The sequence below is a fragment of the Siniperca chuatsi genome, linkage group LG15, assembly GCF_020085105.1.
Source record: "Siniperca chuatsi isolate FFG_IHB_CAS linkage group LG15, ASM2008510v1, whole genome shotgun sequence".
In the NCBI taxonomy this organism is placed as follows: domain Eukaryota; kingdom Metazoa; phylum Chordata; class Actinopteri; order Centrarchiformes; family Sinipercidae; genus Siniperca; species Siniperca chuatsi.
Window position 1 is genome coordinate 28,068,185 of NC_058056.1, and position 17,185 is coordinate 28,085,369.

Genomic DNA, 17,185 nt, shown 5'->3' on the forward strand with positions numbered 1-17,185 from the left:
AGTTCAACTTTAAGAGCCTGTGGGCCAGATAAGTTCTCATGACCGAGCCCAGGTTCAGTGAGACTGCGTTGATCTCTGAGGGGAAAACTGAGCAGTTTGAATCTGCAGATATCCGCAGGGTTCAGATTCGCTGCTTGTTACTGCGTTTCACACCAGATCTCACAGGAAATTTGTATTAATTTACACCAGAATCATTTTTATTTTGGGTTTTTTACAGTAACAGAAGTGAAACACTGACCCGAAACCTTGACGTGACCTGGATCCCAGTGGACGGAGCTGAAAGTTGAGGCAGACGGGGGGACAAATATTTGAAAAATAAACTCTAAATTATACGTTTCGGGCGCTTTTTTAGGAACAAAGAGTCGAAGTTTTTGTAGTTTTTACAGCCGTGCGTAGGAACCGGAGTTTGATGAAACTTTATTGATCTCTGCGTTGCTGAAACTTGACAGTTACACCAGGAAACAGCGACAGGATTCAGCAGAGAAACAAAAGCAAATATTATAAAAGGTATTATTACCTGCTGATGAAGACCATGTGACATGATCGAAAGCAGCTACTAAATGAACCTCGTGGCGAGAACTGTTGTTGTTTCTGAGCCTCAGACTTACTGACGGTTTTACAGCACACAGAGCCGATCAATTAATGAATTCAATGTTAATTAATGATTAACAGCTGCTGGAGTTAGTGGGGACACTGGGAGCTGAAGCACCAGTGCTGTTGCTATGGTTACCTGCGGTTTAACATACCACCTGTTAAACGCAGCGTTGACCTGAACCACTGCGTGTTTGAGGCGACGCCTGCCGATCAGAAGTGTGTGTGTGTGTGTTATGACTGTCGGGACTTCAAACGTTTCCTGGTGGAAAGTAACCGAGTGCATTTACTCGAGTACGCGCTCAGCGCGAGCCTTTTCTCCTCACGCCACTTCCTGCTTCCACTCCGCCACGTCTCGGATAACGCTGGACTTTTTACCTCACTGCAATACATCTGACGGCTTTAGTCACTAATTAAGATTTTACACACGAAACACATAAAGAGATTATAAAACATGATGTTTTAACAGTTTATACAAGTTCAGCTGAAACGATTAATCGATTAGTCGACTGACAGGAAATGAATCAGCAGCTGTTTTGACGTTTGAAGTCGTTTCTCCTGTAAATCCCTTCCTGGCTGCAGCTGCTCAGATGTGCAGATCTGCTGCTTTTCCTCTGAACGACTGTAATAACTGTGATGTTTGTTAATAACGTCGAGCTTCGGACTGTCGGTCGGACACGACGACACGCTGAAGGCGTCGCTTTGGGCTCTGGGTCGTCGTGACGGCGTTTCTCACCGTTTTCACCAGTTTTCCAAACCGATCGATCGATCGACGGATCGACGGAGAAAAGAATCAGCAGATGGATCCAGAATGAAAAGCATCATCAGCTGCAGTCCGATACAAACCGGTTCAACATGAGCTCCAGCTCCACCAGCTGCAGCAGCAACATCCTGCTTTACATTAATGCACGAGGAATAATAACCTGATGATAGAATATATAACAGCACAGCAGCCACAGGGACGCTGCACTGCTTTAATGCAGTGTTTTCAGTTTGTGTTAGTACTTTTACTGCAGTAACGGCTCCGAGTACTTCCTGCAGCGCTGAATATCAGTTTGCATTATTACAGTGTGTGTCGGGGTGGAGACACGAGCCACGCCCGTTTTAAAGGAAGAGGTGCGTTTTTAAAGTGTTACTGCGGTGATTTATTAAAACACTTCGATAAAAGCTGTGCAGGGAAAGGGTTCAGCTGACTTTAAGTCCCTGCATGAAACACTTCCCAGAATGCAACTTGGTAGCATCTTTAAACCGGAGGTGTCCATCACCTGGGGGGCCCCCGGACTGGCCCTCGCAGCCGTCACACAGGTGCAGTTTTAGCAGTTTGCTAAATATTAAACTTGAAATAACGAGCTCCGATTTTGCAGCGCAGCTAGAAAATGAAGAGATTAGTTTAAAATACGTTCGCAGGCCAGACGTGACAATAAGTTCTACACATGCAGGAAGACAGATGGAAATGTCTCGCGGTGCGAGGGAGTCACTGGAAAGATTGATTGATTGATTATTGATTCATTTTGTTTGTGCATGTGGGAATATTTACTACTAAAGGGGAATATTAACAGACACGATGAAGCCCTGGAAGTATCAGTCTGGTGTTTTTCTACATCTTTCTTATTGCAGCGCGTCGGTCCGTCTGACTTCCTGTCTGCGGCGCTCAGCTGCGAGCCCATTGGTTCCTGCGGAGGACGTAAATCCTTAAAGACACGGACGTATATAGTTTGACGTCTAAAGAGGCTCGGTAATTCCCTCAAACAGCTGCTCGCTGTAGCTTTTAATCAAACAAACAGGAGGAAATAATGTGTTTTTAATAGACGACGGTGGAGCTCCGCAGCTCCGTCAGGCTGTGATTCACACACACACACACACACACACACACACACACACACACCTGTCAGCAGATACGTTCACTGCTGGTTTCAGTACATTTATGGGATTTGTCATGAGAAAATAAAATAAGAGTTATACTTTAAGCTAGGTCCTGTGTTGAAATCTAGTTTCATAATTTAACCTGATACTGTGTCCACATACTCCAGATGTATTTCACTTTAATTACCACAAACCTCATGGCAACTGTTAGTGCTGCCCCTTTCATTTCATTATCTGAGCTGTATTTATAAATGTGTGTGCTTTTATTACGTAACTAAAGCTGTAAAAAATCAAAACAGGCTGCCACACACACACACACAGGGAGTTTGTAATAATAATAATAATAATTAATAATAATAATAATAATAATAATAATAATTCCATATATTTTCCATTTAATAAAAAAGTTTCCAATATTCTGTTGTTTAAAATGTTTAGTCACATGACCGTGACAACACTAAAACAACACGTTTCGTTTATTTGTTATTTTATTACGTCATTATTAATGTGGTTATATGGTGCCGTGACGTTGCCAGTGACGTCTGTGATTTCTGCAGGAGCCCTGTCCTGCGGACTGAGGAACACCTGCAGACACTACTCAGGGCTGGAAAAGTCACGCAGGGGTGTTTTTATCTACACTTAATATTAAATAAATAAATAAATAAATAATAATAAAAATTAAAAAAGAGGTTAGAAATTTAAAGCAGTTTGTAGTAAACCCGAAACGGCACGAGCTTTATTTTACTGGCAAGTGTGATCTATAAATAAATAAATTAATTAACCTCAGTTTGGGTTTTTCATATTTTTCATATATGGGTTTTATATTTTTTACAGCTGTTATGACGAGCAGGAGGCAGCACGCGGCCAACGCAGCAGCCAATCAGCTGCGTCAAAGCAAACGTAAACACACATCCTGCAGGCGGGAGGCTGAATTCGGTAACGGGAGGCGGCGGCGGCTGTGAGGCAGGAACGGCCTCCGCGCACTGCGGCCTTTGCAGTGTGTGCGTCCCTTTCTCCCTGCACCGGGAGCACCGGGAGCGCGGCGGCCCTGCACCGGGAGCACCGGGAGCACCGGGAGCACCGGGAGCGCGGCGGCCCTGCACCGGGAGCACCGGGAGCGCGCTTCAGCGGGGCCAAAACGCGGAGTTAAAAAGCCTGCGGCTGGCTCTGGACGCCACGTGCTTCCGGGCACACACCTCAGGTGTCACTGATCCACGTCACGTCACTGACAAGGTCACGTGGTGTTGCATCAGACGGTAAAATAAATAAAAGCCGACACACACACACACACACACACACACCATCAGGCTGCGTTTCTCCCTCTTTTCTCTAAAACCTAAATAACAACAATAATAACAATAACAATAATAATAATATTTACTTACCAGAATATTTTGTTTTTATTTTTATAACTTTTAATTATTAATCCTGTTTTTTTTTCCAATCAAAGGCGACACACGAATCAATAAAACCCGAACACTTTGAACCGGTTTGTGTCGGCCTGCAGCTGCTGATGCTTTTCTCCATCGATCAATCGATCGATCGGTCGATCGATCGGTCGATGGGTTTGGAAAACTCGTGAAAACAGTGAGAAACGCCAGTCCAAAGCTCGACGTTATTAACAAACATTATAATAATTATAATTATAATTATTATAATTGAAAGAAAAGACTCTGTTCCTCATACCTGCACTTCCTCTCAATAAGCAGCATCAGGTAGAAAGCAGCAACCGATTAATTCCATCCATCCATCCATCCATTTTCTACCGCTTGGTCCCCGTTAGAAAGCAGCCTATCCCAGTGACTTCGGGCCTTAGGCAGGGTTGGACAGTTCATTCATCATAAAAAATTTAGAGTTATCAATTAACCTACAAATGTTTGGACGGCAAATAAGAGAGATTGTGTGATGTTGGACAAGCTGTAATTGAAAGCTGTGAACAGGAGGAGGTCCGGGGCCCCTGGAGGTCTGGGGCCCCGGGGCAGCTCCCGATAATCAGACCTCGACTGTAGAGAATAAATTACATTCTGTGAATTAAATCCTAATTTGTATATTAAAGAAAACAGTATTTTATTAGACTCTAAAATTAAAAAAATATATATATATATTTATTTTTTTTTATTTGTGCTGAATTGACAGAAAATTATTCACCAACAATTTTCATAATTGATTAAATCGTTTCAGTCATTTAAAAAACACAACATCTGTTCTGGTGTCAGTTTCTGTCAGTAAACTGAATAATTTGGGTTTTACAGATCAAATGATTCATCGATTAAAAAAAAAAAATCATCAATAATGAAAGTAATCATCAGCTGCAGTTCCTTTCAACTGTAAAACGCAATCGTTAGGACTCGTCTACAGCGACATCTATCTGCAGTACCACTGCTGTTCCAGGAAGTAGTCTGGTCCGGCGTCTGCCCTGAACTGACCCAGACCTGCAGAGACTCGACCGGGTTCTTTCAGCTGACCTTTGACCCAGAAGATTTAACCCTCCACGCCCTCCAACAGCCAATCACTGCAGCCGCCCGAAGAACCCACATCTCCGCCAGTCCGCCCCCGAGATATTAAAGACCGAGAGAGTTCGTGTTCCAGAACCGTCAGCTTTGTGTTAAATCCTACGAGAGCTGACAAATGTCTGACTACTTCCTGCTCCGCCGCCGAACCGATCTTCTGTTCACTTTTCGTTTCGGTTCCGGTTTTTGAGTCGGATTTTGTTTTTACTGACTTTGAAAAAAGAAACGTCCCGGCCTGAGGCCTCACAGGCTCCCTTTGGTGTAAACAGCAACCAGTTTCACGTGAAATCAGGTTCAAAACACTTCAGCTGCGTGTGACCAGATGTCAGCATTCAGCCAGTCGGTCAGTAAACCAGACTGCACTCAAACCTCGGCCGTTTTTCCACTTCAGTGAAGGAGGACGCCAGTGAAAGGGATCCTTTAAAGGGGGGGGGGGGCTACAGTGAACTAATGTTATACTTCCAAAACGTCGGAAACTCACACAAATATGAAAGAGCATTGTCAGAACGTGAGAGGCAGTGGAGATATCCTGACTTTTAGTCCGAACGTGCCAGATCCTACATTTCCCACAATGCAACTGGATAGCGACTTTCAGATCAGAGCCTCCCTGCTGGTAAACAGCCACGCCGACTGCACGCGAGACATCAGTCGTCTCCGAGACAGACCGAGGAGGACGAAGCAGACGAGTTACCTGAACTTTGTGTGTTAAAACGGCGGATTTGTCCTTTAAAATCACCGGCGAGCTGCTTCCGAACTGCCAACGCGAGCACGTAAAATACACCGATTCAGAGTTTTCTCCAGAGAAGGTCCGGGAGCACCGAGGGAAACTACATTTCTCCACCGAAGCTTCGGTTTAGGTCGAAATCTGCTGTTTATCAGTGCGACTGTCTGTGTCCTCATTAACTGCCTTGTGTTGTTTTTAACCCAAAATGAATTTTCCGTATATAAAGTTCACAGTTAACCCGCTGCATCACATGATCTGAGAAGTATTCAGATCATTTTCACGACGTGTCCTGATGTAGTTTTACAGATCTGGACTGTTGTTCCGGTTAGACTTTTATTTTGAAACAGGCTTGTGTGTGTTTTGTTTTCATTTTGTGTAACTTCCTGTCTGTGCGGAGCAACACTGATGATGTCACACTCGCCGCACGACCAACCCAAACAAAGTTTGGGCGAAACTCTCCGCTGAAAACCGAGTTTGGCCCGGCTCAGAGAGTTTGAGGCTGGTATCAGCAGGTAGTTTCTAAAGGCTTCAGTTTGGGGCCAGAAAAACTATTTTTCTTCTTTCAGTAATCATTTTAAAACTCGTCTCGTATGTTTTTGTGTCACGCGGAGCCAAAAGACACTGACGTCCTTCATCCTGCTGCAGCGTCTTCGCAATCCAACGGCTCGGAGCCAAAACACGAGTTACTTTAACGGCCCCTGAAGCATCTCTGACCCGCTGGCCGAGCCGACGCAGTCCGCCACCTGACGAAACATCGGGTCGTTTTGGAATAACCGCGTGACGTCGGCCTGGTCACCAAACTGCACTGTTTCCCCCTCTTCAGATTTCACTTCGCCTGCTCTGAAATTGTCACGAGAAACATTTGAACCCGTTTCGTTAGCGAGAAAAAGCGGCGACAAAAATCGCAGATGACGGCAACAAAAAGGCAGTGATGGCCGCGTTAGTCCTCGTTTAAAGGACCGATTTAATGCCTCACTCCGAAAAGTTGGAAACTGGCGAGACGCAAATACGAGAAATAACAAAACGTGGCCGACAGTCAGACTGAAACAAATTAACCTTCTTCTTAAACGTGAGACGCGAGTTTAAACTTAAAGACGCCACATTCACCCAACTGCTGGACTTTAGTACCGCTCTGAGGTACTTGTGCTTCACTTGAGTATTTCCGTTTCCTGCTACGTCTCAGAGGGGAATATTTGGACTTTTTACTGCATTTTTCTGATAACTTTAGTAACTTTGCAGATTCAGATTATTAACACAAAATATAATCAACTAATAAGTTGTGTGTTATTATAGATTACTGTGAAATAAGCAGTTAAAATGAGCTGAACACATAATAATTAGAATCCAGTAATTTATATATGATTCTGCATAACGAGCACTTGTTGATGTTAAAACTTTTGTTCTTTCAGTTAAGAAACATTTTGAACGCAGGACTTTTACTCGTAGCGTATTTGTACACGTGGTATCACTACTTTTACTGAAGTAAAAGATCTGAGCACTTCCTCCAAAGAAAGAAAGAAAGAATATCTCGACTTCCTCCCCCCCTCCTCCCCCCCCTCCCCCCCGTGTCCTTCTGTTGCTTCTTTTGTCTTTTGACTGCTGGTCACCCCATTTAACATGGGGCAGATAGCATCAGGCTGACAGATATTGGGTTCCCCGGCAGCTCCATTGTTGGGGGGTGAGGAAGGGTGAGGGGGGTGAGGGTGTGTCGGGGGTGGGGGTTCTTGCGTTACAGTAGGAGTCGTTTAACTCGCGGCCTTCTTTTAGGAAACGAACAAATTGCTGCTGAAAGTCTGTCTTTGTTGTTTGGGCGGGCTGATCCCAGAGCAGCCGAGGCCTCCAGCAACAAACGGCCCTCAGAGCCGAAACACAGACCTCAGATCAGATCCGTTCAGTCCAACATGTCGGTGCCAAAAAAAAAAACTCACTTTATTCACAGTTTTCTTCTTGAAAGACGCTGAAACACTGAAACTCTCCACTTTTAAGACTTTCACCGCCAGAAACATCTTTATTAGTTTTCAGTTTGGTGCCAAAACATTCAAAGCTTTCCAAGTTCGAAGGGTTTTCCTTCCTGTGAGCGTCCCTAAAGCTGGACTCACGGCCTCGTCGGACACTAAACGTCTCCGCCGAGATCCTGGTTCGGATGCTAGTTCGGGGTTTCGGTTTCTGAAATCTGGACCGTCTGCCAGAAATATTGGGAACATTTTCGAGCCGCAGATCCGACGGTTTCCTCTGAACCGGAGCATCGTGGGATGATCTGGGTTTCATCGGCAGTAGCATGCACGTGTTCTGCTTTTATTTCAGTTTGGTGCCAAAAACATCAAAGATTTTAGAGTTTTCTTCTTTTGAACGCCTTTAAAACTGGATTTAGAGCCCAACCGGACAAAAAGAAACTGCATCAAAATGCTGCTTTTGACCAGAGTGGGTTTCTGAAACCTGAAACTGATATTTTTTAAGAGGAATTTCAGTTTGTTTGGGTTTTTTTCTCCAATTTGGTGCCGAAAAATCCAAAGACTTCAGAGTCTTCGTCCTCTCAGGGCCTCTGAAACTGGACTTAAAGCATCACAGGACGCTGAAACCAGGTTCGGACTCATTCCGGTCTCTGAGGCCTCGACAGTTCTCATCACAAACATTCAGTTTGTCACTTCGGTTTAGCTTCTGAAACTGGATTAGAGAATCCTGGTTCGGACCACTTTGGTTCCTGAGGCCCGATGCGAGTATCTTTAAGACAAATTAAAGGGGTTTTTCTTTTTGTTAAGAGGATCTACAGAATCACTAAAAGGGTCAAATCCCAGTTTGGACTGATTTGGGATTTTAGACCAGCACCAGGATTCCTCAATAACATGCAATTCTTTTTTAATTTTCCACTTTAGTGTCATAAAATGGAGGTCTGGGAGTTTTGAGAGCCTGTGAAACTGGATTTAGAGCATCCTTTGGACCCATTTGGGTTTTTAACGCCGACGTATTTACTGATCGCATTGTTCTGGTGGTTTTCAGGATCAAAAGGTTTTATTATTCAGAGGCCGGAAAGTCTCAAATGAAACACTGAGTCTGGATCTTTGAAGGTGGTGATCAGATATCGTATTCAATCATCTTCTAAATTTTTATTCATTTGGTGCCAAATGATGTTACATATTCAGTTTCTTCTTGTGAGGACAGAACAGCAGAACTGAAACTCTGCTGACGGTTTGAGACGTTTCTGCTTAAAAATGCTGATCTGCAAATATTCTGCTGGTCAGAGAGGAGAGGCACAAAATTAAAGTTTTCCATTCAAGTCGAGCATTTAGAGCATCGCTGGACAATAAAAACCGACAGCACGCAGTTACCTTTTAAATATATTATTAAATATTTCATCCCACAGTTTTGTTCTCGTCTGTATAAAAAGCCTCTGGAGACGTGTGACGGTGCGAAGTCAGACACTAAAACTCACTGAAACCCCAGTTTCCTTTTAACAAGAAAACATCTGTGAGAGCATTTCGAACACTGTGGGACAACAAAGGTCTCGAATGAAACCCCACATTTGGACGTTTGAAGACAATGGTCAGATTATTTATTTAGATTTTCCAACTCGGAGTGATTTCTTTCAGACTCTGCTGCCTGTCAGAGCAGGAAAAGCCTCCACTAAACTCTGGTTTATTTACTGCGACGCATTTCAGACTGGTTCAGAGTTTTATTCCACTGCAGTCACAACGATCATTTACCTTTCAAACTGAAACAGGACTCCGAGCATCCTGGGAAACTAAAAGGCTTCACTGAAAGACAGATTTGATATCAATACTTTGAAAATCACCAATAACGTCCAGCTCCGATTTTAATTGTTCAAGTTTTGGGTCGAAACATTTAAATATTCCGTTTTTACCTTAGTGTCTGGTTTGGACTGATATCGGCCCTTGAAGGCCCTGAACTGAGACCCTGGAGAGGACAGATGTGGCCTTAAACACAGATGTGTTTACATCATGTCTGAAAAATCCAACGTGGTGCCAAACAACTCTAATTATTTAGAGATTCCTCTAAGTTCCACTGAAACAGCATGAAAGCCTGACGCCAGTCTGAGATCCTGGTTCGGATGCTAGTTCAGGGTTTCGGTTTCTGAAATCTGCAGCCACAAGTCCAGCTGGACAGTCTGCCAGAAATATTGGGAACATTTTCGAGCCACAGATTCGACGGTTTCCTCTGAACCGGAGCCCCGGAGCATCATGGGAAACTGAGCCCAAACAAAGAGCTGCTGATGACGGAAAGCAGCAGATCCAGACTTCAGCTGCTGCGATGAGACGAAGCTCCATCGGATCACTCCGGTACAGAGAGACCGAGAGTCATTTCGATCGCACTGAAACAGAACCGGGAGGATCCGGAACCATCTGCGCCTCAGAAACCCTGAACAGCCGCTGCCCTGATCCCCAATAGAAACACAAACATCCTCATCACATCATCATTATTATTATTATTATTATTATTATTATTATCATCATCATCATCTCATTAGAGTTTCAGTGTGTGCTCCTCTGACTGCAGACTCACACACCTGCAGACAGGAGGTCTGACCTCTGACCTCTGACCCCAGCAGCCCTGCGCGTTAAAGTCTCCACAGTTTGATGTTGATTTCAGCCAAATTAAAGCTCTTATTTTGTATTTTTAGGGGTTTCCTGTGCCGGCTTTAACAGGAAACGGTGAAGGTGTCGGTGTGTTTGCAGGTTTGACCTTTGACCTGCAGACAGAAGATAACAGCTTCGCAGAGCTCGCGCTGATTTGCTCCGAAATAAAGATGAGAGACAAACAAAACCAATTTCAGATTTTCCCAAAATCAAATGAAAATAATCGAAAATGTTTCACAGCCTGTTTCCGCCACTTTCACGCGCACCTGCACGTGAATTATGGATCAAATTTACTCTCAACAGCCGGATGAGACAGAAACGAGCGGAGAAACCGGGAAACGAAGCGCGACGTTTTCTGACAAAATGAGGAAACAAACCGCTTCTCTGGAGATCAGAGAGGGAGAGCTGCAGCTGCATCCAGAGACCAGCAGACACACACACTGAGCAGCTTCTGGAAACTTCAACAGGTGAACTAAACACCAAATATTTCTGCTAAAGCACAGAGACGCGCAGCCAAACAGGCCGAAGCCGCAGGAAGCGCGCAGATCTCCGGGGGGGGGGGGGTTCAGCAGATCCGAACCACCCAGCTGACGCCACCACACTGAAAACACTGAAAACACTGCAGACACTGCAGACACGGCCACATTTCCATTTACAGGTTTCTGTAAGAAAAGACATTTCATCTGATCCGAGGAGGAATCTGTGAGAAGCACAACAGCTGCACCAAAACATTCAAATCCGGATCAAAGCAGCTCCTGAAAACACGAAGCGTCTCATTTCCACACTTTACAGATGCAGGAAACACGCGCAAGCTCAGATCCAGCCTTTACATTTCAGCTGTTTTCTAACAGTTTCGATTTTATGTGTAAAAACAAACCAGTGAAAGTTTAATGAGGCGAGAAGCAAACAAACCCACACTCACAGAGCGCAGAGGCTCAGGGAGTTTTTAAAAATTCTGCAAGTTTAAGGAATTCACTTGACTGGCTGCATCACAGTTCAGGTTTGCGGTTTCAAATCAAACCAGAAAGTGAAGTGGAGCAAATAAAACCAACCAGCTGCAGCAGAAAACACGAGCAACGTGGGAAACCAGAAACGCAACAGAGCAAAAAGGTGAAAAATGTGCAGATTCAAAGCAACTGAAGCAAACACCCCCATGCAGAACACAGCAGCAGCACCGGAGCAGCACCGGCATCCCCGAGCAACAGGAAGCAGCGAGCAGTGCAGATCTGGAAGGTCTGAGGAAGACATGTCTGCTGTTTTCAAACACACTTCGAGATTCATCTGTAAAAACAAAACCACACAAGCGGCATCAAAAAAACAAAAACACAAAACAAAACACTGAAATGCGGCTCGCAGCAGCCGCGGAGAGATCTGAACACAGATGAAGTGAAGGAAAAGCACACTGGAGCTGATCCAAACTGCCCGCAGAGCCAAAACAACACCAACGCTCAGCAAAATCTGACTTTCAGCTCAGAGAAATACACAAAACCTGCGAGTTTAAGGAAGAAAAGTTGAAGGTTTGAGCCGTGAAGCGACACCAGCAGCTTCTGAAACAGACATGAAGAACGAACAGAAAACACCTTCACTTCGGACACAAATCTGCAACTTTCAGGAGGACATTTCACCTGTTTGCGGCACAGTTTGAGGTTTGAGGTGTAAAAATCAAACCAGTCGAGACAACTGCGCCACAAACCGTTTACACCGGGGCGCAGCAGCATCACAGCGAACTCCTCTGATGTCCAAACGGCACATTTCAGGATGTTCGGGGTGATTTGTGCACAGAAACGCGCAGCAAAGCGCGGAGGGAGACCCGGAGGCCGCAGCGCCTCACGTTTCACTGTTCAGGCGGAGGCAGTGTCACAGAGTCAGTCAGGCTTCAGCAGCCTGAACGCGACCTCTGGTTGCAGCATTTGACACAGTTTTTCCACCCAGACGCGCGTAAATCTTCACGCGTAAAAGCTTTACGCACACGCGCATTTTCCACCGTGTGCGTAAACAACAACAAGCAAAAGTCCCCAAAACGTGAACAGAAGACACTCATGTGGAATATTAAAAAACAAAAAAAAAAAAAAACTCAAAGCTCTGTTGATGTTTTGTTGCTGGAATTAAAATCTCGGCCGGTGAATTCTGACCGTCTGCTCCCGTTCAAAGCATTCAAATATCAACTTCACATCCGGAAAGCTGTGTAGTGAAGAATCGCATTAACAAAACCCCAAATTTAAGCTCAAAGCCAAGAAAAGCAGGAATTTTTACTCTGGAACCTAAACAGAAAGATTTAAAAAATATATATATATATAAGAACTAAATGTAATCTTTGTTGCGTTCAGGTACCTGGTGATAAAAACAGTGACAACACGGAGTAAAAAAGACAAAGGGATTTGCGTTAGTTATGAATGTAACCTATTCTTTTATTTTTATTTTTTTATGATTAAAACATTTTTTTTTTTTTTTAACTTCTGTAAGCGACAAACACGGGAATAAGAATAAGACCACAATAGTATCACAACCATGAAAAATTGTTTTTAGAGACGACAATTAAAGGACAATCATTCCAAGTAGCGTTAGATAATGAGGCATTTTTTTCTTCTGTCAAACAAACGGGTTTTTACATTGTTCTTCTTTGTCGAAAAGAAGAAAAAACCCTCAAATTCAAATTACAAATAGACATTTTTTTTCTTTTACTAATTATACAAAAAAAATAAAAGAAGAAGCGTGAACGTCCGTTTTTATCGGCGCTCACGTTTACAGTCAAAGAAAGCACATCACAGGCTGCCACCGCGGAAAACATCCATCCAACAAACGAGACATTTGCGCTCAAAATTCAGCCTTAAAATCTGAATTTATTCAGAAAGAGAAGATGGAAATTTACACTGTTTCCAACGCAGTTTAACATTTGATTTAAAACGAGGCGGATTAAGGCAAGATGCCTCCAGCTGCACCAACAAACATTCGTTGAAAAAAAAAAAAATTTAAATCGGCGTTACCAAACCCCATTCAAATTTTCGCTAATTTAACAAAAAGGTTCCAAAAACTGCGATAAAAAATCTCGTTTAAATGGACATTTTCTGCAGTGAAGGAGGCGCCATTTGCCCCTTTATTCATTCACTCACGCATTCATTCATTCACTCACTCATTAATTCCTACTACATCAGGCCTCTGTTAGCTGAATACTGACTCTAAATGTCCTAAAAACCCGATTCTTTGGTCTATAAAAAGTACATTAACAGTTTTTAAACTGGGAAATGAATGAATGGAGAAACAGCCTCGGGACTTTAACGGCGGGAGCCGGAGTCGCTTTAAAACACACACACACACACACACACACACATTTCACTGTATAGAAAATAAAACAAATTAGTGTTTAAATTTTGTAAAATAAAATCATTCTCCGCCGCTTCTTTTCTAACCCGCATGATACCTGATAATACTGCAAACATGCGGGCAAACCGGCTATTAGAGATATTATTATTACCTTTTTTAAATCTCAAAATTAGACAAAACTATTTTAAATACACATTCTATAAAAAGTAATGCCTCCAACAACAACAACAGAAAAAAATCAGCTCTCATCATTCTCTCTGGGTTTTTTTTTTTGTTTGTTTTTTTTAGCTCAGATCACATTGCACGTCGCTGACTGACAGAACTATACAGAGACAAACCCCGGACACTTATAGTCACAGACATTATGTACACAGAAATTAAAACTGCAGGAGAAGATGGAGCAGAAGAAGAAGAAGGAGAAGGAGAAGAAGAAGAAGAAGCGATAATAATAATAATATTAAAAAATACCTGGAAACGTCAGGGCTGCTTTCTGTGAGTGTTTCTCTGCTGCTCTTTTTTGTTTTGCAGTTTAAGTCTCTCCTCTTTTTTCTATAGTAGGTAGTTTATAATAATTTTGTAATTTTTTTTTTTACAATGTAAATGTTCAGTGTAAAATGTTCGACTTACAGTTCCAGTCAGTTTAAGATTTTCACTTCTTCAGGGGTGGGGGGAGGATGGGGAGGATGGATGGAGAGGTGAGGTAAGGTGGAGGGGTGAGGCTGGGGGTGAGGGTTTGGGGGTGTTAGTGTATAAGCGGGTTGGAGGTCGACCCCTGGTTTTGATGCGTAAAATAGTCAGACAAACCCCCGGAAAGTCCCGAGGAAAAGGCCGGCAGAGAGCCGGACAGAGCCGGCCTCAGAGAGTCACAGGGCAGCGAGGAGGAGGGAGCCTGCGGGGAATTGGAGGCCGAAGCCCGGGCGGCCTGCAAGGAGCCGCCGCTGCCGGTCTGCGTGGTCATGGATGGGTGCGGGACGTGGGGGAAAAAGTAACTGGTCTGCCCGGCCAGCAGGTTGACCGAGCACGGGTTCAGAGAGTAAGTGGCCCCGGAGCAAGGCACGGAGAGGCCGCAGGGCACCGCCGAGGCCGCCAGGGCCGCCGCCGTCAGGTGGTGCGTCGCGTAGGGGAGGTCCCCGCCGACCAGCCGGTCCATGCTGAGCCCGTTGGAGGACGGGAACGACGAGTGGTTGTTGCCCATGTTCTGGGTGAGCATGGTGCTGTAGGACATGGGGTGAGCCGGGTAGCCCGAGGAGGTCCCGTTGTAGCCCAGGGCGCCGCTGGCCCGCGGGTGGTGCAGGGAGAGGAAGGGGGACATGGGCCAGTACAAGGAGCCGGCCCGGTCCATGAAGGTCAGCCCGGAGGTCAGCCGGGCGCCCCGCTTGAAGGCCAGCTTGGCCCGGGACGTGGTGGACCGCCGCCGCAGCTTCCCCGTGGTGCCGCCGATAAAGACGTCGTCGCTGCTGGGGTCCAGCATCCAGTAGTTCCCCTTGCCCGGGTCGTCGTAGTGCCGGGGCACCTTCACGAAGCATTTATTCAAGCTGAGGTTGTGCCGGATGGAGTTCTGCCAGCCCTGCTTGTTCTCCCGGTAGTACGGGAAGTTTTTCATGATGAATTCATAAATGCCGTTGAGGGTGAGCCGCTTCTCCGGGCTCTGCCTGATGGCCATCATGATCAGTGCGTTGTAGCTAAAAGGAGGTTTTTCGTACTTGCCGCTCTTCTTCTCTCCTTCCTTCCCCCCGGCGCCGCCGTCCCCGTCTTTCCCGTCCTTTTTCTCCTCCGGCTTCTCCTTCTCGTCCGTGCAGCTCTCCTGGCCCGAGGAGTCACTTTTAGGGTCCGCTTTGCCGTCCTGCTGCGCGGCCGGGAGAGGAGCTTTCTGCTCGGCTTCGTCCGCGCCCCCGGGCCGGTGGTGGTGGTGGTTCTGGTGGTGATGCTGGTTCTGGTGGTTGTTGTTGTCGCTTTGCACGGCCTCGGGCACCAAACTGTTTATACTGAACGACGATTTAGGAATCATTTTCACCTCTTTGCGCTCTCCCATATCCAACATCACCGGGCAATGAGGGGGGAAAATGGCAACGACCAAAAGCGAAGAACACAGCTGGGTTTCAATCTGTCCTGTCTCTGCCTGCGAACCAGGACGGGAAGGAAGGAAGGGGGGAACGATAGGAAGAAAGAAAGTATAGCCCAACAAACTATTTCATGTTCGGTTTGGGGAGAAAAAAGGAAACACACACACACAACACACATGTACACACACATCGATAGGACACAGATAGCTGCAATTAATTAGGGAGCCACAGCCACTAAAGCAAGTAAAAAACATTGGTTGGACCTTTCCAGTCCTCAGCCAACCAGGGGAACATTAGTATTAAATATTAAGGCGTCCTCTGCGCTTTCAGCCAATCATGACGCACAGGGAAACACACACATCCACCAATGCCGTGCACGCTGCAAGAAATACCCAACCCGACGAGTCCTTTCGTGTCTTATTGAGTCTTTAAAAAGAAATCTTAATTTGACCAGAATGAACCAGAAAATCTGACAGATTTTATTTGAATATTAATTGTTTTAAATAGTTTGTTTTGGGACTTTTGATTATTATTATTTATATTTTTATTTTTTGCATTTTTATGTTGAAACTAGTCCCTCCAGCTCACAGTTTAGTCTCATTTTAAAACACAAACACTTGATTTGTAAAAAATGAATTCAACTTTATTTGAAAATGTATATTTTTGTAACCTAATTCAGTATTTTATTTGTATTTTTTTCTGATCTTTTCTGAACAAAAATCGGACTTTCAGAGCGTCTTACACGCCCAAAATGACTCGCCAACACGGACACTTTTTGCAGCGTAGAAAACACACTCACACCTATCAAACACTCGCTTGCCTCCCCCCCCTCACCCCTCCCCTCTCCCATTCTCTCCCCCACCTAAACTAAAACCATCGCTGGAAAACACACACCGTGCATGCGCACACCCAAATCCCCGCCGTTCTTCATATTTACACTCCTCCGATTCAAATATTTTCCCCTTCGGTGTCTTCAAAACTGTTTACACCCAGACTCGCAGGGAAAATAAACAGAGGAGAGGGGATCCGGAGGGCACGCGGACACGGTCAGGACACGCGGAGGTGACTTGTGTCAGGCCGTGCGGCGCAGAAAGGCTACGGGCTGTTTCTCCAAAGCCGATTCTCCGTGCGTAAAAGTGCGCGCCGGGGAGGCGTAAACACGGTGTCATGTCAGTCTGCTGCGCGCAGGAAGGTTTGTTAGTTTCCTCCCGGCGGCTCCATGTTGGAGGAGAATCTGACAACAACACAAACTGAACTGGAGGCAGAAACGCGCTCAGTGAACGAATAAAAAGACGAAGAACAGTGGAGAGCTGCAGGCCGCAGAGATTTCAGCCTTTCTGTATTATTACTGATATTTAAGGGAAACATTTAAATATTATTTATAACCTCTAAAAGGATGATTCCAACAGGATTTATTTCACTTTCTTTTCTTGCATTAAGTCTGATACTCCCACTGATAAATACTACGCGCTGAGGTCGTTACTGGGCATCTTTCTGGGATTCTGAGGGTTGGTTCCAGTG

The 17,185-nt window shown here is 45.0% G+C and overlaps 1 protein-coding gene across 3 annotated transcripts in view; it reads right to left on the reverse strand.

The window, feature by feature from the left end:
- Positions 1 to 15,761, reverse strand: part of foxg1a (forkhead box G1a) — a 32,517-nt gene extending 16,756 nt beyond the window's left edge. For all 3 annotated transcript variants that reach the window (XM_044166874.1, XM_044166876.1, XM_044166875.1), the window contains exon 1: positions 14,070 to 15,761. In XM_044166874.1, the coding sequence (XP_044022809.1) occupies positions 14,344 to 15,642 (1,299 nt within the window). In that variant the 5' untranslated portion in view covers positions 15,643 to 15,761 and the 3' untranslated portion in view covers positions 14,070 to 14,343. The remainder of the gene's footprint in view (positions 1 to 14,069) is intronic.
- Between the last annotated feature and the right edge of the window lie 1,424 nt (positions 15,762 to 17,185).